At 43.5% G+C, this 26,554-nt stretch overlaps 1 protein-coding gene across 3 annotated transcripts in view; it reads left to right on the forward strand.

The window, feature by feature from the left end:
• The window catches only part of LYST (lysosomal trafficking regulator), a 722,897-nt gene that overhangs the window by 45,742 nt on the left and 650,601 nt on the right, over nucleotides 1-26,554 (forward strand). For all 3 annotated transcript variants that reach the window (XM_073560091.1, XM_073560092.1, XM_073560093.1), the window contains exon 2: nucleotides 105-294. In XM_073560091.1, the coding sequence (XP_073416192.1) occupies nucleotides 112-294 (183 nt within the window). In that variant the 5' untranslated portion in view covers nucleotides 105-111. The remainder of the gene's footprint in view (nucleotides 1-104; nucleotides 295-26,554) is intronic.

Consider the following 26,554-nt stretch of genomic DNA (forward strand, 5'->3'; position numbering starts at 1 on the left):
CAAAACTACGTTGTGTTATAATGGATTATTGTAATGCACTAGTTATACAAATACAGTGAATGTTGTTTCATTTTAAGTCATTTGTTTTTGTTTTTTCTTTCCAGATTCATCATGTATGTCCACTGCAATGATATTGCTAGAGAATTTTTGTCTGATGTTAATAAACTTTGTAGTGTGCAGGGGGAGATTAAGGATGATGAAGAGGACGAAAGTCATATAGTAATACTTGTGGAATACCTAACGAATGGACGAGGACATCTGCTACTAGCCTCACTCAATAAAATTGTTGGTCCGGTATGTTGTTTTAGCTACATTGCAAAAAAACAATTTAAATTGTGTATGGTTCCATTAAATTTTATATGTCTAATTGCTGTCTGAGAAAGACTGTAGCATTAATATGTGGTAAAACCATGGAGAAAAAGTGCAATCCTCATTCTTTCATTCTTTTTTTTTTCTTTTTCACTTTTGAGTAAAAATGACCTGACCATATTCTTCAGGTCAGTTTGAGTATAGTGCTACCAAACTTATTAGTGCTTTTTATTTATTTTAGTGCTTAAAAAAATTCAGAATGTAAAAAAAAAAAAGTGTTTGGGGCTACGTTTTTGACTTGCAACTTCTATAATTTTCTGTCAATGTTGCTATGTGAAGTTTTGTTTTTTTCATGCCAAGATTACGTTTTGTATACTGTTTTACATACAATGTTATTGATGTATTTTTATTGCATTTCTTGTAGTTGGTGCCTTTCATGCGTTTGAACTCCTTCCTTTTTGGTGTCTAACATATTGTTAAATTTTTTTATTTTTATAGATCAGTTTAACCCCTTTCTGACATCAGACGTACTATCACTTCCACGGTACCCGGGCCCCTATTACCTGGGACGGGATAGTACGTCTAAGCGATCAGCGGTGCTCCCGGAGGGGGGCGCCGCTGATCGTGGCCGGGTGTTGCCGGGGGATTAGAGAAGCATCGGCAGGGAGGGGGCTCCCTCTGTGCTTCCCTGAGACTCCCTAGTGCAGGGCGATGTACTGCGCTGCTCTGTGGGCCTCCTTCCATGCAGGTCCCCGGATCCAATGTGGCCGCAGGGGCCTTTGGGGGCCTGCAGGGAGGCAGCTTCCTCAGTGACTGCAGAGAGCAGGCAGTGAGGAAGCCTCTGCAGCGCCTGTCAGATCACTGATCTGACACAGCGCTGTGTAATGTGTCAGATCAGCGATCTCGCAAGACAGTGATGTCGCCCCCTGGGACAATGTAATAAAGTAAAAAAAAAAGTGTAAAAATAGTTTATGAACAATCTCTAAATAAATAAAAAAAAAATATTCCCTAATTCATTTTTTAGAAATAAAAAAATAAAGAAATAAAAGTACACATATTTAGTATTGCCACGTCCGTACCGACCCGCCCTATAAAACTGTCCCATTAGTAAACCCCTTTAGCGAACCCCTTAAAAAATAAAACAAAAAACATTGCTTTATCATCATACCGCTGAACAAAAAAATGCATTACCGCGCGATCAAAAAGACAGATATAAATAACCATGGAACCGCTGAAAACGTCATCTTGTCCCGCAAAAAACGAGCTGCCATACAGCATCATCAGTGAAAAATTAAAAAGGTTAGAGCTCGCAGAAGAAAGTGATGCAAAAATAATTATTTTTTATATAAAATTGTTTTCATTACAAAAAAGCGCCAAAACATAAAAAGACATAAATGAGGTATCGCTGTAATCGTACTGACCCAAATAATAAAACCGCTTTATCAATTTTACCACATGCGGAACGGTGTAAACGCACCCCCCAAAAGAAATTCATGAAATGCTGGTATTTGTTCATTCTGCGTGCCAAAAATCAGAATAAAAAGCGATAAAAAAAGTCACGTGCCCGAAAATGGAACCAATAAAAACGACAACTCATCCTGCAAAAAATAAGACCTCACATAACTCTATGAATCAAAATAGGGAAAAATTATAGCGCGCAAAATGTGGCGATGCAAAAACTATTTTTACAATAAAAAGGGTCTTTTACCATGTGACAGCTGCAAAACATAAAAATCTGCTATAAATAGTAAATCAAACCCCTCATTATCACCCCCTTAGTTAGGGATAAATAATAAAATAAAAAAAATGTATTTATTTCCATTTTCCCGTTAGGGCAAGGGTTAGGGCTAGGGGTATGTTAGGGTTAGGGCTAGGGTTAAGGCTAGGGTTAGGGGTGTGTTGGGGTTAAGGTTGGAGTTACAATTGGGGGGTTTCCACTGTTTAGGCACATCAATGGCTCTCCAAACACGACATGGCGTCTTATCTCAATTCCAGCTAACTCTATGTTGAGAAAGTCAAACGGTGCTCCTTCCCTTCCAAGCTCTGCCATGTGCCCAAACAGTGGTTTACCCTCACATATAGGGTATCAGCCTACTGCGTTATAAACTTCTGTGAAGCACTTGGGGGTTCAAAGTGCTCACCACACATCTAGATAAGTTCCTTGGGGGGGTCTAGTGTCCAAAATGGGGTCACTTGTCAGGGTTTCTTTTGTATAGGCACATCAGTGGCTCTGCAAACGTAACATGACGCACGCAGACCATTCCATCAAAGTCAGCATTTCAAAACGTCACTACTTCCCATCCGAGCCCAGACGTGTGCCCAAGCAGTGGTTCCCCCCACACATATGGGGTGCCAGCGTACTCTGGACAAACTGGACAACAACTTTTGGGGTCCAATTTCTCCTGTTACCCTTGTGAAAATAAAAAATTGCGGGCTAAAAAATCATTTTTTGAGGAAACGAAAATGATTTTTTATTTTCACGGCTCTGCGTTATAAACTTCTGTGAAGCACTTGGGGGTTCAAAGTGCTCACCACACATCTAGATAAGTTCCTTGGGGGGTCTAGTTTCCATCAAAGTCTGCATTACAAAACGTTTCTACTGCCCTTACGAGCCCCAATGTGTGCCCATACAGTAGTTTTCTCCCACATATGGGGTATCAACGTACTCAGTACAAATTGGACAACAAATTTTGGGGTCCTATTTTTCCTGTTACCCTTGGGAAAATAAAAAAAATTGGGGACTAAAAGATCATGTTTGTGGAAAAAATGATTTTTTTTTTATTTTCATGCCCGGGCGTTATAAACTTCTGTGAAGCACTTAGGGGTTCAAAGTGCTCACCAAACATCTAGATAAGTTCCTTGGAGGGTCTAGTTTCCAAAATGGGGTCACTTGTGAGGGGTTTCCACTGTTTAGGCACATCAGGGGCTCTCCAAATGCGATGTGGCGTCAAGCCAATTCTGTGTTGAATAAGTCAAACGGCGCTCATTCCCTTCTGAGCTCTGCCATGCGCCCAAACAGTGGTTTACCCCCGCATATGGGGTATCAGCGTACTCAGAACAAATTGCACAATAACTTTTGGGGTCCTGTTTCCCTAGGGAAAATGAAAATTGGGGACTAAAAGATCATGTTTGTGGAAAAAATATGATTTTTTAATTGTACTGCTGTATGTTATAAACTTCTGTGAAGCCCTTGGGGGTTCAAAGTTCTCACCACACATCTAGATAAGTTCCTGGGGGGGTCTAGTTTCCAAAATGGTGTCACTTGTGGGGGGTTTCCACTGTTTAGGCACATCAGGGGCTCTCCAAATGTGACCTGGCGTCCGATCTCAATTCCAGCCAATTTTGTGTTGAAAAAGTCAAACAGCGCTCCTTAACTTTCGAGCTCTGCCATGCGCCGAAACAGTGGTCCCCCCCCACATATCAGGTATCAGGACAAATTGCACAATAACTTTTGCAGTCAAATTTCTCCTGTTACCCTTGGAAAAATAAAAAAAAATTGGACCTGAAGTAATTTTTTGTGAAAAAAAGTTAAATGTTTGTTTTTTCTTTTTTTTTAAACATTCAAAAAATTCCTGTGAGGCACCTGAAGGGTTAATAAACTTCTTGAATGTGGTTTTGAGTATTGTCAGGGGTGCAGTTTTTAGAATGTTATCACTTTTGGGTATGTTCTCTCATGTAGACCCCCTCAAAGTGACTTCAGATGTGCTGTAGTCCTTAAAAAAAAAAATGGTGTTGTAAGAATGAGAAATCACTGGTCAATTTTTAACCCTTATAACTTCCTAACAAAAAAAATGTTGGTTCCAAAATTGTGCTGATGAAAAGTAAACATGTGGGAAATGTTTTTTTGTGTGCCATATCTCTGTGATTTAAGGGCATAAAAATTCAAAGTTGGAAAATTGTGAAATTTTGAAAATTTTCAACAAATTTCCGTTTTTTTCTCAAGTAAACACAAGTTATATGAATTAAATTTTACCACTAACGTGAAGCACAATATGTCACGAGAAAACAATGTCAGAATCACCGGGATCCATGGAAGCGTTTCAGAGTTATTAACTCATAAAGGGACAGTTGTCAGAATTGTAACAATTGGCCCGGTCATGAACATACAAACCACCCTCAGGGGTAAAGGGGTTAATTCTGTTTTGCACCCCTTCTTTATAAGAATGTGTTTAGGTTATTCACCTATATTCCAGTTAACGAAGTAAAAACTCCTAAGATAAGTGAGCAATTGCTATCTTTTTCAATTTGTTTAATGTCCAGCGCAACCAAAAATCCTTACTCTTCTCACATTATACCTAAAGAGTTATATCAGGGGTCTTCATCCTAGTATGGGCATTATCCCTAAATGTAAGTTTCTATAAAAGATGAGCCTTTCTAACGCCCACCTGCAATATGTAATTAGTAGTTAGTAGCCTGTATGATAATAGCCTCAGCTATATTTGAAATCCGCTTTTAATGAAAGGCTTTGGTAGATATCGTTCCTCGCCACTGCAGCCGATTATATTGCACTGTATATACTGTATATTGCACTGTTTGTTTAACCTTTATTATTTTTAGCGAGTTGCAGAGCCAATCAATATTCTGCATACAGCACTAATCTGCTCAGCAGAATTCCAGCAAAGACTCCAATGTCAATCTTCACCTGTAGCGTATTTCTGTGTTTCTTGTAGAGCTGATCCTGAGTTGAAATCATTACCGTTAGGGTATGTGCACATGTTGCAGAAAATTCCGCAGGCTATTCTGCCCAGAATCCGCATCTCTTAGTAGAAAACGCAGGGTAAAATGCTTGTGGAATTGATGCGGATTTCTTGCAGTTTATAATGTGTTTTTGCTGTGCGGATTTGTTAGGTGATACTGGGAATGGATTTGGTCTGTGAATGTTCTCCTTTGTGCTTCTGGAGGAGAGCGAGATCCGCAAATAGAATTGACATGCTGCGGAAAAAAAAACGCTGCAAATCTGTGCGGATTTTTCCGCAGTATGTGCACAGCAGTTCTTAATTTACCATTGACTAACATTGGCTGTGCTCTACGCTGCGGACTTGATGCAATTCCGCGCGTCCAAAAACTAGACAATTCATCGCTACCCCCAAACAATGGGTGTCTTCTGTGTTGTCCGTACCACTTGATGTGATTTTTAAAAGGATTTTCTTCTGAGAAAACGTAAAATTTCTACCACTATGCCATAACCAATTCTACGACGCACGGTGAAAATTTAGAGCCCTTTGGGCTTCCATCTGTCAATTTAAAAAAATCATTATTACAAAGGAAACATTATAAAAAAAAAAAAAAAGGCTTATAATGAATTGGAATTTCCAGCAATGTGTGGCCATTGGCCACAGAGCAGAGCGGAGACATCACTCAGAAAAGGAGTAGAACGGTGCTGGACACCAGAGAAAGCAACGGTATTTGAGTATATTCATACACACACACTACATTAAATCCTCAAATGCACACATTTAATGAATTCAAAACTGTGGGATTGCTTCTTTTAAAGGGGTTTATAAAAGACATTGTTATAACAAGTATTCATAAGGGCAACCTACTAAATTAAAAGGGTATAAAGAAAATAAGGTAACAGTAGTGGAAAATGTGAAGTGCCTATCTAGTTGTTTGTGCAACCTTTAATATATCAGACATATTCTCATGCATAGCTCTTTCAAGGTCAGTCACTGTAACCCCTCCACATAATAAAACTATCGACTCAAGTTGCTGCCTTGATTTCTGCAGGAAAATACTAATTGCTGATGTCAACACTCCCTAAAAAGATGGCACTCTTGAGTCAAATTGACTAGAGATAGAAGGAACTTATGCAAACACTAGCTGAAGAGCCTGGTGTTGCCTGGGCATAGTAACCAACTGTGGTTAGCTATAACAAATTATAATGATTATATTGCACATAAAAACCATGCATCTAATCCTATCCTGTGTGATACTGACTGCTGAGCCTTGTATCTATTCCTATCCTGTGTGATACTGACTGCTGAGCCGTGTATCTATTCCTATCCTGTGTGATACTGACTGCTGAGCCATGTATCTAATCCTATCCTGTGTGATACTTACTGCTGAGCCATGTATCTAATCCTATCCTGTGTGATACTGACTGCTGAGCCATGTATCTAATCCTATCCTGTGTGATACTGACTGCTGAGCCATGTATCTAATCCTCTCCTGTGTGATACTGACTGCTGAGCTGTGTATCTAATCCTCTCCTGTGTGATACTGACTGCTGAGCTGTGTATCTAATCCTCTCCTGTGATACTGACTGCTGAGCTGTGTATCTAATCCTATCCTGTGTGATACTGACTGGTGAGCCGTGTATCTAATCCTATCCTGTGTTATACTGGGCTCCCCCTGCAGTCTGTGTCAGAGGGTGGTCTGTGTTGGCACGGTAATAAATTGTGTTATTTCCAGCTTTACAGATGGACGATAACACCATAGAAATGATAAGAATAATAGGCCTCAGTTACCACAACTGTCTACAAAGAAAACTGTTGGTGATAGCAACCAATCACAGCTCATTTTTCATCTTTTAAACAGCTCTGGGACAGCGTGGTGAGTTTTGAGTGGCGACTTTTGTGTTTCGACTTTTATGTGGCGAGGTTGGTGTATGTGGTGAAATGTGTGCTGAGGGTGGTATATGTGTTGAAGCACGTGGTAGTGTGTGGCTCATTTTGTGGGTGTGTTCATATCCCCATGTGTGGTGAGTATCCCATGTCAGGGCCCCACCTAAGCAACTGTACGGTATATACTCTTTGGCACCATCGCTCTCATTCTTTAAGTCCCCCTTGTTCACATCTGGCAGCTGTCAATTTGCCTCCAACACTTTTCCTTTCACTTTTTCCCCATTATGTAGATAGGGGCAAAATTGTTTGGTGAATTGGAACGCGCAGGGTTAAAATTTCGCCTCACAACATAGCCTGTGACACTCTCGGGGTCCAGACGTGTGACTGTGTAAAATTTTGTGGCTGTAGCTACGACGGTGCAGATGCCAATACATACACTTTTTCCCCATTATGTAGATAGGGGCAAAATTGTTTGGTGAATTGGAATGCGCAGGGTTGAAATTTTGCCTCACAACATAGCCTATGATGCTCTCGGGGTCCAGACATGTGACTCTGCCAAATTTTGTGGCTGTAGCTGCGACGTTGCGGATGCCAATCCCGGACATACATACACACACACATACACACCCACATTAAGCTTTATATATTAGATTGTCACAGTGGTCTTTATTAGAGATGAGCGAATTTGTTTGTTTCTTGTCCCTGAATCTGATTTTGACATATTCGTGCCATATTCGAACACTATTCGTGCCGAATGTATGTTTAATGATCAGTTCTGAACATATTTGGTAATTTCTACTCCCAATGACTCTAATGACATTTGGCTGTTTTCGACGAATATTGCAAAAACAATATTCAATGCCGATTGTATTCAGAACCGAATCTTAACAAATTCGCCCATCTCAAGTCTCCATCTTCCTGTCAATAGCAACCATGCACTAATGAAATGTTTCTAATGTAAAGGCTCGAGGCTAACCATTCATGCAAAGTACAGATGTGCTCTTTAGTATTGGCACTGGAAGTGTACATGATAAAGGTCTGAGACCAGATGTTATCTATTTCAGCCATTTCTTTCATGTTCTAATCCTTTTGATTATATTTGGAGTAATCTAGAGTTTAGTGATCAATTCCTTTGTCCCGTGCTTGATATTAATGACATTGCCCATGTTGGTGTGATGGTCAACGTGTGACTGGACACACCGCCTCCAGCAGGGCGAATTTTTATGGCACACGTGACCCTGGATACACCGCCTCCAGCAGGGCGAATTTAAATAATATAACGTGCAGCCGGATACACCGTCTCCAGCAGGCGAATTTCAGAATTACACTTATAACTGGATACACTGCCTCCAGCAGGGCGAATTTAATAAATAAAGGAAAACACCAGGGAAACTGATACAATGGAGGGCCCTGCGATAGGGAACGGGGACGTGGAGACCTGCTGCACTCCCCTGAGTCAGTGTCTCTACACTCCTAACGATCCCTAGTCTGGTTCCACACCGGGCGCCGATCAGGAACCTAAAAAACCCTAGCTCGCCCTGCACCTAGCCCTTTCTAGTGAAATGGACGGTGCAGAACGTAATCCCACCACTGCACTGAAACACACAAAAGGTAACACCCCTTAGCTTTGCTCTGTTGCTCTTGCTCCCAGCAACAGAGTCCACCACCAGAATTCAGCTTCCACCTGAAGCTACTACACCAGAGCTCTGCCTGAGCTGCAAGGAACTCCTCTCTGTAGTTCCTTCCTCCACCAGACTTGTGTTATGATTGAGTCACCGTAGGAGGCAAAAGCAGAAATACAAGCTAAGTCCAGAAAACCAGAGAAGTTGGCAACTATCAGATTGCAGACCCCTGAACCTATCAACACAACTAGCAGTAGCCGTGGGGGGTTCCTACGATGCCCTAGACCCCTCGATCACAGCCGGAGAATTAAATAGGTCTAAAGAAAGAAAGGGGAAATCTATACTACCCCAAAGCAATAGGCAGCCCCCAACATATAATGACGGTGAAGCAAGATGAAAACACTAACACAGACAGAAAGATAGACTGAGCAAAGCCGGGGCCCAAAACTACCTAGATAGGAAAGGACAGGAAGGCTGCTGTCTGCAGTCTGCAAAAACCCTATCAAAGACATAAGCCAACAAGCTGATATGAAAAAGACCCTGAAGCAGCTAGGCTTCAAAAACTAAATCAGCACTCAGGTATTTTCAGAAGACAGAGCTAAAGGAATTCAGCACACCCCAGCAGGGAATGGCAGAAATCCAGAAAAACAAAGCAAACAAAGTCAAAGCACAAATGCAAAAAGCCGAGCAGCAAACTTAGCTTTCGAGGAGCAGGTATTCAGACTGGTCTCCAAGGATCCCACAGAGAAATCACCCGCAGGGCAGAAGGGCGTCGGCAGCCTTATATCCAGTCAGTAACTCCACTCAGCCAGTCATAATCATCAGCCTCAGGTGTTTGATAATCAGGCTCACTACCTTTCTTTACCAGAAGAGGGAGTTCCTCAGGCCTCAGTAGTGAAGGGGAAAATGAACTCACAACAGTACCTCCCCCTTGAGGAGGGGTCACCGAACCCTCAACCACGCCACCAGGGCGATCAGGGTGAGCCCGATGAAAGGCACGCCCCAATCTTTTGGCATGAATATCAGAGGCAGAGACCCAGGAATTATCCTCCTGACCATAACCCTTCCACTTAACCAAATACTGGAGTCTCCGTCTAGCCATACGGGAATCCAGTACTTTCTCTACCTCATATTCCATGTTACCTTCAACCAATACAGGGTCTGGAGGTGCCACCCCCAGAACAACAGGTTCAACAAACCTCTTCAACAAAGATTTATGGAACACATTATGGATTTTAAATGTGACAGGAAGAGCCAAACGAAAAGAGACCGGATTAATAATCTCCACAATCTTGTAAGGTCCAATAAATCTAGGCTTAAACTTAGGAGAAGCCACCTTCATAGCAATATTTTTTGATGATAACCACACCATATCACCAACCTTAAACTGGGGACCAATGGTCCTATGTCGTTTGGAAAACCGCTGGGCCTTTTCCTGGGAGAGAGATAACTTATCCACCACTTGGTCCCAGATCTGGTGCATTCTCTCCACCACAGTGTCAACACCTGGGCAGGCAGAGGGCTCCACCTGCCCTGAAGAAAATCGAGGATGAAACCCAAAGTTACAAAAAAAAAGGTGACATCAAAGTGGCAGAACTAGCTCTATTATTTAAAGCAAATTCGGCCAAGGGCAAAAATGAAACCCAATCATCCTGATCAGCAGAAATAAAACATCTCAAATATGACTCCAAGGTCTGGTTTGTTCTCTCTGTCTGCCCATTGGTCTGAGGGTGAAAAGCAGAGGAGAAGGACAACTGAATTCCCAGCCTGGAACAGAAAGTTCTCCAAAATCTAGACACAAACTGGACTCCTCTGTCAGATACAATGTTCTCAGGAATCCCGTGCAAACGAACCACCTGTTGTAAAAACAGGGGCACCAACTCAGAGGAAGACAGCAACTTAGGGAGTGGTACAAGATGAACCATCTTAGAGAACCTATCATAAATCACCCAAATAACAGTCATCCTTTGAGAGACAGGCATATCAGAGATGAAATCCATTGAAATATGGGTCCATGGCCTCTTGGGGACAGGCAAAGGCATCAACAACCCACTAGAGGGAGAACACGATTTAGACAGGGAGCACGTCCCACAGGACTGCACAAAATTCCTGACATCACGCGACAAGGTGGGCCACCAAAAAAACCGACTCACCAGATCTCTAGTACCAAAAATACCTGGATGACCAGCCAAAGCAGAGCAATGAACTTCAGACATCACTCTCTTCTTCCACTGGTCAGGAACATACAACTTTCCACTGGGACAACGCTCAGGTTTGTCCTCCTGAAACTCTTGCAGAGCACGTCTCAAATCGGGCGAGATGGCAGAAAGAACTACCCCTTCGCCTAAGATGGTAGCAGGCTTGGTCACCACAGGAGAATCAGCAAAGAAGCTCCTAGAGAGGGCGTCTGCCTTGACATTCTTCGTTCCAGGAAGAAAAGAAACCACAAAATCAAATCGTGTAAAAAAACAAGGCCCACCTAGCCTGTCTAGGGTTCAAGCGCTTAGCCGACTCTAGGTAAATCAAATTCTTGTGGTCAGTGAGGACCACGACTTGATGCTTGGCTCCCTCCAACCAATGTCTCCACTCCTCAAATGCCCATTTCATGGCCAACAGTTCCCTATTCCCCACATCATAGTTACGTTCAGATGGAGAGAACTTTCGGGAAAAGAAAGCACAGGGATTCATTTTAGATGTTACAGGATCCTTTTGGGACAAAACAGCTCCTGCACCAATCTCAGAAGCATCCACCTCTACCTGGAATGGAAGTGAGACATCAGGTTGCCGCAAAACCGGGGCGGAGGTGAATCTTCGCTTCAGCTCCTGAAAGGAAGAAACAGCCTCCGGAGACCAATTTAATACATCAGCACCCTTCTTAGTCAAATCAGTCAATGGCTTGGCAATACTAGAAAATTTTGCTATAAATTTCCGATAAAAATTAGCAAAACCCAAAAACTTCTGGAGGGCCTTCAAAGAAGTGGGCTGAACCCAATCGTAAATGGCCTGTACCTTGGCCGGGTCCATTTCAGTAGTTGACGGGGACAAAATAAATTCCAAAAAAGAAATCCTCTGTACTCCAAAAAGGCATTTCGATCCTTTGACATACAGGGAATTTTCCCTCAAGATCCGGAACACAGTCCGAATATGTTCCACATGAGAATCCCAATCCTTGGAGAAGATCAAAATATCATCCAGATAGATAATCAAAAATTTATCGACAAAATCTCGGAAAATATCGTTCATGAAGCACTGGAAGACAGAAGGGGCATTAGTGAGCCCAAAAGGCATCACCAGGTACTCAAAATGTCCCTCCGGAGTATTAAACGCCGTCTTCCATTCATCCCCATGCTTAATGCGAATAAGATTATACGCCCCCTGAGGTCAAGCTTGGTAAACCAGCAAGCACCTTTAACTCTGGAGAATAGATCAGAAATCAGGGGTAACGGATACTGATATTTAACAGTAATTTTGTTGAGGGCACGATAATCAATACAAGGTCTTAATGATCCATCCTTTTTGGCTACAAAAAAAAACCCGGCACCTAAGGGTGACGAGGATGGTCTAATATGACTCTTCTCCAACGCCTCCTTAATATAGGATCGCATAGCCTCGTGCTCGGGTACAGATAAATTGAAGACCCGACCCTTGGGAAATTTACACCCCGGGCTCAGTTCAATTGCACAGTCATAACTCCTATGAGGAGGCAGAGACGCAGACTCATTCTCACTAAATACATCATAAAAGTCCGCCAAATAATCAGGAACATCATGCGACTGAGGAGAGGTGGAAAACACCGGAGCCTCACTAAAGGCACACCGACAACCCCAACTCACCACAGACACAGATTTCCAATCCAAAACTGGATTATGAATTTGTAACCAGGGAAACCCCAGAACAATAGTATCATGCAGATTATGCAACACCAAAAATCTGCAATTTTCTTGATGGTCTGGAGCGACCCGCATTACCACCTGGGTCCAAAACTGAGGTTTATTTTTAGCCAAAGGAGTAGCATCAATCCCCCTCAAAGGGATAGGCGTCTGCAGAGGTGTCATCGGAAATCCACAACGTTTAGAAAAATCCAAGTCCATTAGGTTTAGGGCTGCTCCCGAATCCACAAAAGCCTTGGCGGAAAATGTGGACAGAGAGCAGATCAGAGTAATAGCCAGAAGAAACTTAGGTTGAACACCCCCAACAGAAAACGTGTGTGCAAAGCGTTTCTCTCGTTTAGGACAGACAGAAATAATATGAGAGGCATCTCCAAAGAAAAAACACAGCTTATTACGCCTTCTGAACTCCTGACGCTGCTCTCTGGAAAAAACTCAATCACATTGCATAGGTTCAGACATTTGTTCAACAGGTGGCAACACCTCTCGTGCAGCTTTGCGTTCGCGCAAACGCCGATCAACCTGAATGGCTAATAACATAGAATCGTCCAGACCAGAGGGAACAGGAAATCCCACCATAGTATCTTTTACGGCTTCAGACAACCCCTTCCGAAAGAGAGCAGCCAAGGCACTATCATTCCAGGTAGTAAGTACTGCCCACTTTCGGAATTTTTGACAGTACAATTCTGCAGAATCACGACCCTGGTTCAATGCCAGCAGGGTCTTTTCAGCCTGATCAATGGCATTAGGTTCGTCATGCAACAACCCCAAGGCCTGAAAAAATGCGTTCACATTAGTCAGAATAGGATCATCTGGTTTCAAAGAAAACGCCCAATCCTGGGGATCGCCACGCAGCAAAGAGATGACAATTTTAACCTGCTGCGCGGAGCTCCCTGACGAGTTAGGCTTCAAGGCAAAAAATAATTTACAATTATTTTTGAAATTCAAAAATTTAGACTGATCCCCAAAAAATACATCAGGTGTAGGAATCTTTGGTTCAGCAGCATGTGAATGAGCAAAGTAGGCGGAAATTCCCCGCACTTCCACAGTGAGCTGCTCCACACGATCAGACAATTGCTTTATCTCCATTGAGAGAAAAAAAAATTCCCTCTACCGCCTCAGAGATATAGAGGAAAAAATATACACACTTTTTTTTTTTTTTTTTTTTACAATTCTTTCCTGCTACTGAGTACCCTAGGATCTGCAGTATGGCGGGTGATTCTGTTATGATTGAGTCACCGTAGGAGGCATAAACAGAAATACAAGTTAAGTCCAGAAAACCAGAGAAGTTGGCAACTATCAGATTGCAGACCCCTGAACCTATCAACACAACTAGCAGTAGCCGTGGGGGGTTCCTACGATGCCCTAGACCCCTCGATCACAGCCGGAGAATTAAATAGGTCTAAAGAAAGAAAGGGGAAATCTAAACTGCCCCAGAGCAGACCCCAAAGCAATTGGCAGCCCCCCACATATAATGACGGTGAAGCAAGATGAAAACACTAACACAGACAGAAAGATAGACTGAGCAAAGCCGGGGCCCAAAACTACCTAGATAGGAAAGGACAGGAAGGCTGCTGTCTGCAGTCTGCAAAAACCCTATCAAAGACATAAGCCAACAAGCTGATATGAAAAAGACCCTGAAGCAGCTAGGCTTCAAAAACTAAATCAGCACTCAGGTATTTTCAGAAGACAGAGCTAAAGGAATTCAGCATACCCCAGCAGGGAATGGCAGAAATCCAGAAAAACAAAGCAAACAAAGTCAAAGCACAAATGCAAAAAGACGAGCAGCAAACTTAGCTTTCGAGGAGCAGGAATTCAGACTGGTCTCCAAGGATCCCACAGAGAAATCACCCGCAGGGCAGAAGGGCGTCGGCAGCCTTATATCCAGTCAGTAACTCCACTCAGCCAGTCATAATCATCAGCCTCAGGTGTTTGATAATCAGGCTCACTACCTTTCTTTACCAGAAGAGGGAGTTCCTCGGGCCTCAGTAGTGAAGGGGAAAATGAACTCACAACAGACTTGGTTGGAAATGAGCAATATCACCAACAGTGAGTGAGAGAACACGACACACCTATATAGTTAAACCAGAGCAATCACACCTGTTAGTGATAATCACGTGCACTAAACTAAAGAAACCGGAGTGCAATGACCCTACCGGCCACCGGGGGCTAAAATAGAACTGAAATCACCACAGTGCAATGACCCCAATGGCCACCAGGGGCAAAACTACCTTAAAGCTAAAGGCTTGAAGGAAAAAAAAGGTTACTAGTGCATTTATCTGTCATAATCCAACCTGGATCATGACAGTACCCTCCCCTTAATGAGGGGCCTCAAGACCGCTCCTCATCAGGGAACCACCTACAGAGGGGACGCCCAGATCCAGAGTTCACCCCTGCAACTACCTGCACGTCAGGTTGATGACAAACGAGCACCGCTGGTATTGGCAATGTATGTTCTGGAGGCACCACACATCTCCGAACCGCTGACCTGGGGAGCGAGTTGTGTATGTGCATGCTTGGGGGCAACTCGAGCTGATAAGACTCCGCAACACACTTCCACTGGATGTTTTTTGGTGGCCACCCATACATGCTCGTTCACACACAGGTCCGGACCTGAACGTTTACTGCCACACATTCGTTTGTCACAATTCGGTGAATCGGTGAACTCTTTCTGGGATTGACAACAGAGGCGTCCGTCCCCCTGTGTCACCACACTCACACCCCCGCAATTCACCACGGGGTACACCACCCTCCAACCCCTTCCACCACGAGGTCTGCGCCTCCCAGGGTTGGCTAATGGCGAGGATTAAGACTTGCCCCTACTCTCCTGCAGCACATCTGCTGCTCTCACTGGAGAGAAAGGGGTCAGTTGAAGAGAGACGGCAGAGACTGTAGTCCCTAGGCAGCAGCCCTCACACGACTGCCCCCAGCTGACCACTTCCCTCGCCCGCCAATCTATTACCGCGTTGTGTTTTTTCAGCCAAGGGAGGCCTAAAACGATAGGTACTGGCATTCCCTCCAAGACGTAGCATGACAAGGACTCCTCATGATGTCCTATACGTAGATGGATAATTTCTATGCGTTGGGTCAAGCTCCCCTGGCTCAGTGGAACAGAGTTTATGGCCTGGAGGCTTATAGATTGGGCTAGCATCCTACACCTCAGGCCATGAGTCTGGACAAAGCGAGCATCCACCAGACTGACTCCTGCTCCGCTGTCCACAAGCACTGTTATCACCTCCGGTACCCCGCCAGCCAACACCTCTGCTGTCATAGTACCTTGGGAGGGCAAAATGGAGGAAATATACACTCCCTGGTCGCCTCCCTCCTAGCGACCAGGGGGATGCGGCTTCTGAGATGGCACAGATAATTTGGCGCGTGTTGGGCAAGCCTTCAAGACATGACCAGTCTGCCCACAGAAAAAAACATGCCTCCACCACTCCCTGTGCCGCAGGCAGGCCTGAACACAAACTAGCTCCTCCTACTTGCATAGGTTCATCTGGAGACTTGGCACGCACTGGGCAGGCTCTCATGAAATGGCCCGGCTTCCCACAGGAAAAGCATACCCCCCCACCACGGCGAACCACAGACAACCACTTTTTTGTACCAACAACACCGGGCTGTCTGGGTTCCTCCGTCCGCACTGGTGGGTCCTCCTCCCTAGCGAGGACTACAGAGGGCACATTTTGTGTATGTCTCTCGTAAGGCATCTATCCACCCGGATGGCAAGGGACATGGCGGCCTCCAGGGACCTGGGGGCGGCGTACTGCACCAGAGTATCCTGCAACTTTGGAGACAGACCCTGCACAAATTGACTCCTAAGTGCAGGGTCATTCCACTGAATTCAGCTTCCACCTGAAGCTACTTCACCAGAGCTCTGCCTGAGCTGAAAGGAACTCCTCTTTGTAGTTCCTTCCTCCACCAGACTTGGTTGGAAATGAGCAATATCACCAACAGTGAGTGAGAGAACAAGACACACCTATATAGTTAAACCAGAGCAATCACACCTGTTAGTGATAATCACCTGCACTAAACAAAAGAAACCAGAGTGCAATGACCCTACCGGCCACCGAGGGCAAAACTAGAACTGATATCACCACAGTGCAATAACCCCAATGGCCACCGGGGGGAAAACTACCTTAAAGCCAAAGGCTTGAAGGAAAAAAAAAAAAGGTTACTAGTGCATTTATCTGTCATAATCCAACCTGGATCATGACAGTTGGCTTCCAACAGTGACCACAGAGTATATTGTCTTATAATCATTTAGCGTGTACAGTGGTGTGTAAAAGATTGGGCACTCCTTTGCTAAGCAAGTTGAAGCTGAAATTATCTTTAAAAGGCCTAAAGTTAAAGATAACACATTTTCTTTCTACTTTAGGCAAAAAACATAAATATTGTCAATTTATACATTTTAAAAAATTACAAAAAAATAAAATGGGCCGAAGCAAAAGTTTGGGCCCAGTTTGGACATTTGTTTGCTGAGATAACTTTAACCAAGGTTTCAGACCTTAATCAGTGTGTTAGTGTTATCGCTTGTTCACTGTCATCATTAGCAAAGGCCAGGTGATGTAAATTTACCATCTTTGTAAAAAACTCAGCCTCATTTAACCTTATGCCTGAAAAACAGCAGCCATGGGTTCTTCAAAGCAACTGCCCAGCACTCTGAAAATGGTGGAGGTCCACAAAGCAGGAGAAGGCTATAAGAAGATAGCAAAGCATTTTCAAGTTGCCTTTTTGTCAGTTCGAAATGTAATTAAGAAATGGCAGTTAACAGGACCTGTGGAGGCCAAGATAAGGTCTGAAAGATCAAGGAAAATTTCAGTGAGAGCTGCTCATAAGATTGCTAGAGATGCAAATCAAAACCCCCGCTTGACTTCCAAAGTCCCTTAGAAATATTTAGCAGACTCTAGAGTTGTGGCACATTGTTCTATTCAAAGACACCTACAAAAATATGGCCTTCATGGAAGAGTCATCAGAAGGAAAAATCTCCTGCATCCTCACCATAAAATTCAGAGTCAGAAGTATGTAAAAGAACAGGGGGTGTGGCTTTGGGCGCCATTGAAGCGACCCATAACTTGACTTAGAGGCTTTCCCTCACATTTCTTATTAGAATTTTTTTCTCTTTAATGGGATCATTTTGACACCAAGAATGTGACTTTTGATTCAGTAATAATTGAACTGGGTCCCCTTGAGGGGAGTGGAGCCAGAGCCTGAGGTGAATTCCAGCCTGTGTTCAAACTGTATGTTGCTAAAGCACGAAAATTTGAGTGATGGCGGACTCCTGAGTAGATTAAAACATACCCTTTTTTTTATCTTGTTCCCTGCCTGTACCCCGGTGCCTGTGAACGGGCTCTCCCACTGTTGTGAGTAAAGACGCTGCTGCGGGGAGAACGGGGAGGAGCTGAGGTGGGAGGCGCCACAGTGAACAGCTGAGAGACTGAACGCGCCCTGTCACAGAGCAGGCACCTTTTTTTCCCGCCTTCCTTCTTGAGCCTCAGCACTGTCGACGGTCAGAAAGCATCTGAGAAGTGACAGGTTGGTGAATTGAGATTAAGTGTGGACATACCGGAGCTCTTCTACCGCTGTAGGAGTAAGCGTTGTAGCGGGTAAAAGCGAAGAGGGGCTGAGGTGGGAGGTGCCTCTGCATACAGCCAAGGGTATGAATACACCCTGTTCCAGAGCTGACGCCATCTTTCCCCACCTTCTAATTAGAGCCTCTACAGCGGAGAATACCGGACTGTGGCTGAGAGGAAACAGGTTGGTTAAAAGTGAATCTGGCTAACACGGCGACCTGTTCAGTAAAATAGAGCCATCTTGTGAGACTTTGCAGTGTAAAAGCGGGTTCCCAGAGGAATAAAGGTACCTGGGTCTAATTTTGATTATCCTTTGCTTCTTCTGAATTGGAGCTACTGAGATAGTGCCCACCAATTGTGACTGGAAGGATCTGGAGTTTTAACAGCGGAGACACTACAGAGACATAATAAGAACTTGAGATCTGGACAATATAGAATTGGACATATTAAGATTCTGGCAGCGCTAGAAGAGCAGCAAAATATTAGCATAATATGAAACTTAAATTAAGTGTTTAGATTGTGTTTCTGGCTACAAAATATTAAGATAGTACCTGTGAATGCTGACCCTATAACGAGATATAGTAGGTAAGGTACTATAAAAGTGCTGTTTCACTCTGTGCTGGTAGAGCCTACTGGGACCATTTTAGCTCTGGTCAAGTATTTCTGGCTCTGTTTGTTGTAAGGGGTAATACCGATGTGGTTAAGAATATTGGAGACCATTTAATATTGTCGCGACTGCTACCGCGGACGCGGCCGAGTCGGCGCCTCCACCTCGAACAACCACGCTGACGTGGGGCGAGCGTCCCAGGTGGGGACGGAATGTGGACCCACTGGACCAGATAGAGTAACCTGAACCTACCCAGACTAGGGAAGGGCAGTGAGCAGTATCTGTGGCAGCTGAGCATGTGGACGAGGTGGCAGAACGACATGACACTGCACAACTTCAGGTATAAGACATAAAGTTTACTCAAAGACAGCCATAGTACAGGAACGAAACTTAAAAATGCCAGGCTCCCGGGTCCGCACATCAGGGAAGGGTACACGTCTCAGGATAACAGACGAAGGCAGGAGGCCATCACAGGTTGATGCAGTCCAGGGTTGTCTGGCACGGGCATACTAGGGCTGCCTCTCTCTCAGGCCTCAGGCGTAGCACAGGCTCAGTAGGAGAACATCAGACACCGACCTCAGACAGACTTCAGATGATGGCAGGGGTCATCACGGGTTGATGCAGTCCAGGGTCATCTGGCACGGGCATATCAGGACGGCCTCTCTCTCAGGCATAGCGCAGGCTCAGCAGGAGAACATCAGACACCAATCCAGGACAGACGTCATCACAGGGGGACTTCAGGGAACCGGCGTAACATCGTGACACAGGCAGGACAGGAACAGGAACTCCGGCATGACACAGGTCACCGGCTGGTTAGATCCAGGCAGAGCCGTCACCGGGAAACAAGGCTGGAGACTCTCCAGGAACACAGGCGGGACCACCAGCACCATGGACCAGACATCTGGACACAGACAGGACGACCAGGACCACAGACCGGACATCGAGACACAGGCAGGGCATCAGGAACACGGACTAGACATCAGGACAACAGGTCACAGGCTGGACATCAGGACACCAGGTAGGACATGTAGACATCAGGGCACCAGGCGGACATCAGGACACCAGGCAGGATATCAGGCTCCGGACCTCTAGCAGTGATCGGCAGGCTCCGGACATCGGGCAGGGAAGCATAGGATCCAGACATCTGGCAGAGGACATCAGGCACAGCACATCTGGAAGAGGTCGTCAGACACCGGACAAGAGGCCATGGTCATCAGGTTCCGGACATCTGACAGCGACCTAAAAAGGAACCCATGCGGTCTGGTGTAAGCCTGGCCGGGTTGAACTGGAACCGTCCGGGGATTGCACCAAATAACAAGCTGAGCACAGAGTAGCAGAAACTCGGCGGGCAGATCAGGCTCCTACTTCCAAGATGAACCCAGGTTAGATCACGGAAAGTCAATTAGTAAAGAGTCTCAGTCACTATGCACAGGGTTCAAGACGCAGAAAAACCTCAGGAACATAACAGAGGACACAGTGCAGACAGGGTCAGGTACAGGAGCAGATCCAGGATTCAGGAAACAAGACACAGCAGGAAACAGGTACAAGGCAATACTCCAAACATTAACACAGGGACCAGCATATTCTGCCTCCTGGAGGGCAGACAGGAGCAGGGACCAGGATATTCTACCTCCTGGAGGGCAGACAGGAACAAGGGCCAGGATATTCTGCCTCCTGGAGGGCGGACAGGAACAAGCACCAGGATATTCTGCCTCCTGGTGGGCAGCAAGACAGGCATCAGCTCACCTAGAACTGCAGGCACGCAGGGCAGGTGCCGAATAGCACACAGACAAACTGAGACATAAGTCGAACCTCTGGCAATGCCCCACAGGGCAGGGAACTTTTATATAGGAGCTGCCTCACAGCGATAGGCTGGAGCAGCAATTGTAGCACACACCCATTCCGCATAAAAACAGGGGAGGTGTGGCCGCGCGCACACTAAGCACAGCCAGACACAAATCAGCTTTTGCAGAGGACACCTGCCGAGAGCTGCAAGCCTGAACACACGTGGTAACCCATGCATAGTGCAGAGGACCTAAAACCCACGGATAGCTTTCCACAGCGGCAGCCAGGGACCGCACAAGTGGGTGGTCATGCAGTGCAGTGGAGCCACACACGCATATACGGCTTCTCAGCGGAGCAGCGAACTGAGCAGCATCCATAGAGGTGACAGACAACAGTATCCCTGCTAATTAGGGGGAAAAGAGCAAAGGGTTAATGCAGAGATATGCAGAGTAACACCGGGGAAACAAGATACAAACATACCGGCGTTACAAATATTTATTTGAACATCTACAGAAAGAGTATAATATTGTGATAACCTGTTAATAATAAGGGATCTTAAAATAAAAGGGTGGGTCTGACCTCTCATAAAGGTCAACAGCACATAGACCTGGTTGTGAAATTAACATTTAACCTGGTTATATAATCGAAATACTGAGCTATACTATGGAATCTGGTGGAGCTAGATCCAGAATTCCTATTAAAACAGGAGAACACTCCACCAACAAGACAAAAAACTCAAAAGGGAAAGAAGCTCCCCGACAATTAACATTAAACACAACTGAAGAACCACCAAACTTGTTAAGTCTTCCAAGTTCTGAGCCACTCCCTAACAGAGAGGACTCGATCAGCAAACCTATTAAATTCTCTATACCTATTTTTAATTAAACTCAAATGAAGGGAATAATTTAAATAGCATAGAGCCAAAAACCTTTCCTGAAACTGCTACTAATAAGGGAAATGATAATACTAATCTCCATACTTCTACTCTGGGTAGCAACACAACAGAAAACGTGGACCTCTCGAATACAACTAAAAGGAAAGGTCCTGACTCGAGCTTCAGATAAAAATTCTTTAAACATTGATACAGACAGCTACTCTGATGAGTTCTCCCCTAATAGCCCAAATAAGCAACGACCCCAAAAAAACACTCAAAACTTACTAATCCATCAGACATTGCATTTTCTACCATCAGTTATGATGACTTTTTCTCTTCTGAGAGACAAGTAACAAGGCTTTATGACCAAACTGTATAGGACATTTAACGAATCTATTAGAATGGGTTTTGAGGCACAAAACAAAACACTTCAGGAGATACAGGGTTCTTTTTTTCAAAGATTCGAGGCTAACAAAAGGAGGATTTTAGAGGTTTTATCAAAAACCAACTCCCTTATGGAGGAAAATTCTGTCCTCCAAACAAGAAATTCACTCATTGAAGGTCAAACTTATAGATTTAGAGGACAGGAATAGACGTAATAACTTAAAAATAAGGCGGGGTCTCTGAAAATATAGTGCAGAAAGATCTCTCAAGCTACGTTAAGAACCTATTTAAGAAAGCTATTCCGAGATTATCGGATCTAGATCTTACTATCGATAGGATCCATAGACTCCCACGACCAAGGAATATCGCTCCAGACAAACCAAGGGACATAATACTACATATGCACTTCTATGATACAAAACAAAAAGTATTAAATTACATTAGAGAAAGGGGTACTTTCCCGGATCCGTATGCGAGCATAGAAATTTTTGCAGACCTCTCCAAGGCAACAATGGAGGCTGGGAGAGATTTCTAAGAGGTGACCACTAAATTGAGATCTTTAGGAGTGTCATACAGATGGGGATTCCCCACCAAGATTCTGGTGTGGCACAGGGGGTAGGATTACCCCATTACACACTTTTGAAGAAGGGATGCGTTTCATCTCTTCCCTTCAGGGGGTTCACATTAATAAAGATAACAGTTGAAGCTTTAAATTATTGGTTAACGCACTGCAATTTGAACCCTCATACAACAGTAGTTATCATTTTGTTCAACAAATAGGTCAGTCTAATTGATAAGGTCGGTGTACCATGGGTTTGTGCCCATTTTCTTTTGCCCCCATGGTAGGAGTGGCATCACTATAGGTGATATCCTCCAGGGGAATTCATTAATACGTACCTGAATTTCTTCCTGTTCTGATTTTTCCATTTTTTTTCTTGTGATAAGTTTTATTTCTCTTTATTTTCTTTTCTCGCTTCTACTGTGTTACCAGGAAAGCCTATAGTAGTCTATATGAAAATAGAAGTTCTTTCTTATAATGTTAAGGGACTAAACAGTCCATACAAATGATTTATCACCTGGAAGGAAATCAAAAATTATCAGGCCAATATCACTTGCTTGCAATAAGTCAGATTTGCAAGAGATAATCCAACATTTCAACTTAAGTACTATCCCCATATTTTCAAGTCATTGCGAGAAAATAAGAGTGCAGGGGTTATCATATTGGTTAATAATAATGTCTCATTCCAATTGTTAGATGAAGTAATAGATCCTCTAGGAAGGTTCCACATCCTTATAGCCAACCTAAATTCTAAGGCCTGCACAATTGTCAATATTTATGCACCAAATAAAAGGCAGTTTTCGCTTTTTCCACAAACTAATAAAAAAGGTCAATGAAGTCAGGAGAGGCGATCTGATAATGGCAGGGGATTTTAATGTGGTGCCAGATGCTCTCTTGGACTCCTCCTCTACGGTACGCTGACAGTCGCAATCCTTTAATAATTGGATCACTAAAAATGAATTGTTCGACGTCTTTCATTGCCTTAATTTGACTTCCCGGGAATTTACACTTTACTGTACAGTCCATAAATCATTCTCTAGAATAGATTTATTTCTGACTGATATATTTTTGCTATCCAAATTTACAAAAATCGACATACTAGATAAATCCTCAGACCACTCCCCAATTATGGATGAATTTATAGACCCCCTCTTACTAATACCTTTCTATGGAAATCGAATCCAACCTTTTTAAAATTCCAGAGTATAAGGAAATCATAGACAACACAATAGTCAATTATTTCAAAGAAAACTCATCTGAGGACATAGATCCATTTGTACTAAGGTGTGCCCATAATGCAGTTTTGAGGGGTTGCCTGATTCAACTATCCTCCAGACTCAAAAAGAAAACTAGGGAAAAGATTACCTCCCTACAGTCCCAAATAAAAAATAAAGGAGGATTTGCAAAAAAACTTAACAACCCCTTCCTCAGAAATCCACCAGGAGATTTTAGACTTAATGCAAAAGCTCAAAGCAGCTATTCTTGCCGAGTATGATGCTGTAATAAGACCCTCAAATTACAATTACTATTCTGCAGCCAACAAACCGACTAACCATATGATGGACAGATTGAAACAAGATCATATAAGGAAAAGAATACTTAAAATTAAAGAACCCTCTGGGGTTATTAAAACCCATCCTTCAGAAATTACAAATTTTTTCGCAGACTTTCTACAAACTTTATCTGAAATACGACCCTTCAACTCCTACAACTGACAAGGAATCCATAAACTCTTTTCTATCTGAACTTAACCTTCCCCGTTTAGAGCCGCTTGACCTATTATCCTTGAACTAACCTTTCAAAGTAGAAGAAATAACATCAATACACTCAAATCCCAAAAATCCCCATGGCTGGATGGTTTCACAAATTACTATTTTAAGACCTTCTCTAACATTATTTCCCCTCAATTAAAATTATTATGCGACCACACTTCCTCAACAGGATCCTTCCCTAGAGAAATGCTACAAGCTAACATAATTCTGATACCTAAAGATAAGGGGGATTACAGACATGGTCCAAAACTATAGGCCTATATCTTTAATTAATGGGGATATTAAAATCTATTCCAAAATCTTAGCTGATCGAATGAAAAATCTTCTTCCCTCACTCATCAAAGACGATCAAATTGGCTTTATTACAGGTAGGCAAGCACCTGACGGCACAAGAAGAATATTACATATACTTAACTGTTGTGAATTCCCTTGCTCGCACTTCTGAGCTGGAGCTCCCCCAGGTGGTTACTGGGAGTAGTGGAGCTGGCCAGTCTGATGGAAGTTTGCCACCTGACGACGATAATTGGGAAACTGGGATTACTGGCTGGGAAGCATATAAGTGAGCAGGCTTCCCTTAGTGGTTGCTGGTGATTTCCTCTTTGTGCATTTTGAGCTCTTCAGTCTCCTGCCTGATCTGCATGGTTCAGTTAAGTGATTCTTTTGCTAATCCTTTGTGTCTAATCTGGTTGTGCCTTTTTTTTGCTTTCTGCTTTGTTGCGAGGGTTCAGCGTACTCCCTGCTGGGGGCAGCGCTGGGCCCCGCTCCATATGTTACAGCTTGTGCCAGTTTGTTCAGTCCCCTGTTATATTAGTATCTTTTGCTTTGCTTCCAGTTCACACCTTCACACCAGAGTGCTGATCTAGTGGGGGGTGAGGTTGTGTGGCCTCAGGTTTTTTGTATATCAGATGAGATGGATTTTTTAGAGTTTTTGCGAGATTGCAGACAGTATCTTTTCTGTCCTATCTAGACAGTTTGGGTCCCATCATTTGCTCAGTCTATTTTCTGCCTATGTTTGTCTCTCATCTTGTCTCACCGACAATATATGTTTGGGAGCTGTCTGTTCCTTTTGGGAAGTTTGAATTTCACCTTTCTGGCTTTGGGCTTGTTTGGTTCTCCGGCTGTGCCGAGGTGTCTGGTGCATCGTGGGGATGCTCCACGGCTACTGCTAGTTGTGTTGTTAGGATCAGGGGTCTGCAATCCGCTGAGTTACCAACCTCTCTGGTGTCCTGGTGGCTTAGCCTGTTCCTGCCATCCTCCTCGGTGACCCATTCATAACACTTTAACATAGTGAAATCCCAGAATACCCCTTCGCTTTTTGTAACTTTGGACGTGGAAAAGGCCTTTGATAGAATAAATTGGAATTACCTTAAAGCAACCTTATTTAAATTTGGCTTCAATTACAAATTTATATCCTCTGTTTTTGCACTATACTCAGACCCTAATGCTAAAGTTTACACCAATAACCATCTTTCCAAATTGTTCCCCATAACAAATGGACCAAGACAGGGGTCCCCTTTATCACCTTTGCTCTTCGTCTTAGCAATAGAACCCTTGGCTGAAAAGATTAGATCAAATAATTTGATCAATAGGTTTAATACTCTACGCCGCCATCATTAAATTACTTTATTCGCTGCCGATATCTTTTTGAAATTGCGGACCCCTTAAATTCAATTGATGCCCTTAAACTAGATTTGAGAAAATGGAAAACGGTCTTAGGAGCACAGGAAAGAGACTCAGACAAGAGATGGGTTTAAACCACAACGCGTTTCACTGGAGGATGAAGACGGATCCTCCGTCGAAGCGCGTTGTGCTTTAAACCCATCTCTTGTCTGAGTCTCTTTCTTGCGCTCCTAAGACAGTTTTCCATTTTCTCATTGCTCCTATCCTTCATTGGAGGTTTTCGGCTGGAGCTGCAGTGGAGACCTGACATTCTTGTCTGCCCCTGGGTTGCTTCCTAAGTGCTCCTTTATGATCGCTTATCACTGACTCTTAAACTAGATTTGGACTTATTCTCGAACAAATCAACCCTCAGAAATCTAAAATCTCACATTTTTTCCTAAACCATAACTTCATCCAAGAAATTAAAAAGCAAACTATCTATGGGAAGACAAAGAAATTGATTATTTAAAAATTACATTATCAAATAAATTTCATTTATTAATCCTCACAAATATAGATAACTTGATTAAAACTATAACTAAAGACTTTTCCCTCTTTAAACTCTTAAATTTGTCCCTGCTAGGTAAGACTCTGGTGGTGAAATTGTTTATTTTGCCAAAAATTCTATACTTCTTTCGAACGCTTCCTCTAACAATTCATTCTTCCTACTTAACAACAATACAAAACCTAATAAAATCCTTTATTTGAAATGACAGAAAGGTGAGGGTAGCTATTGATGTCCTGAAAAGCAATGGAGGTATAGCCTTACCAAACATCTCGGCCTACTATCAGGCTTATATGATCAGACATAGCCAATACTGGTTTATTGATAATCCCCGAGTAGCCTGGCTCCATCTAGAAATAGCCCAAAACAATAATATGCCTCTATGAGATTCCTTCTTTAAATATCTGTTGGAACCAATCCAAAGAGAACACCATCATCCCATTTTTCAAGCGGTTCTC

The sequence above is a fragment of the Dendrobates tinctorius genome, unplaced genomic scaffold (assembly GCF_039654945.1).
Source record: "Dendrobates tinctorius isolate UK_male_01 unplaced genomic scaffold, ASM3965494v1 ptg000293l, whole genome shotgun sequence".
Classification (NCBI taxonomy): Eukaryota; Metazoa; Chordata; class Amphibia; order Anura; family Dendrobatidae; genus Dendrobates; species Dendrobates tinctorius.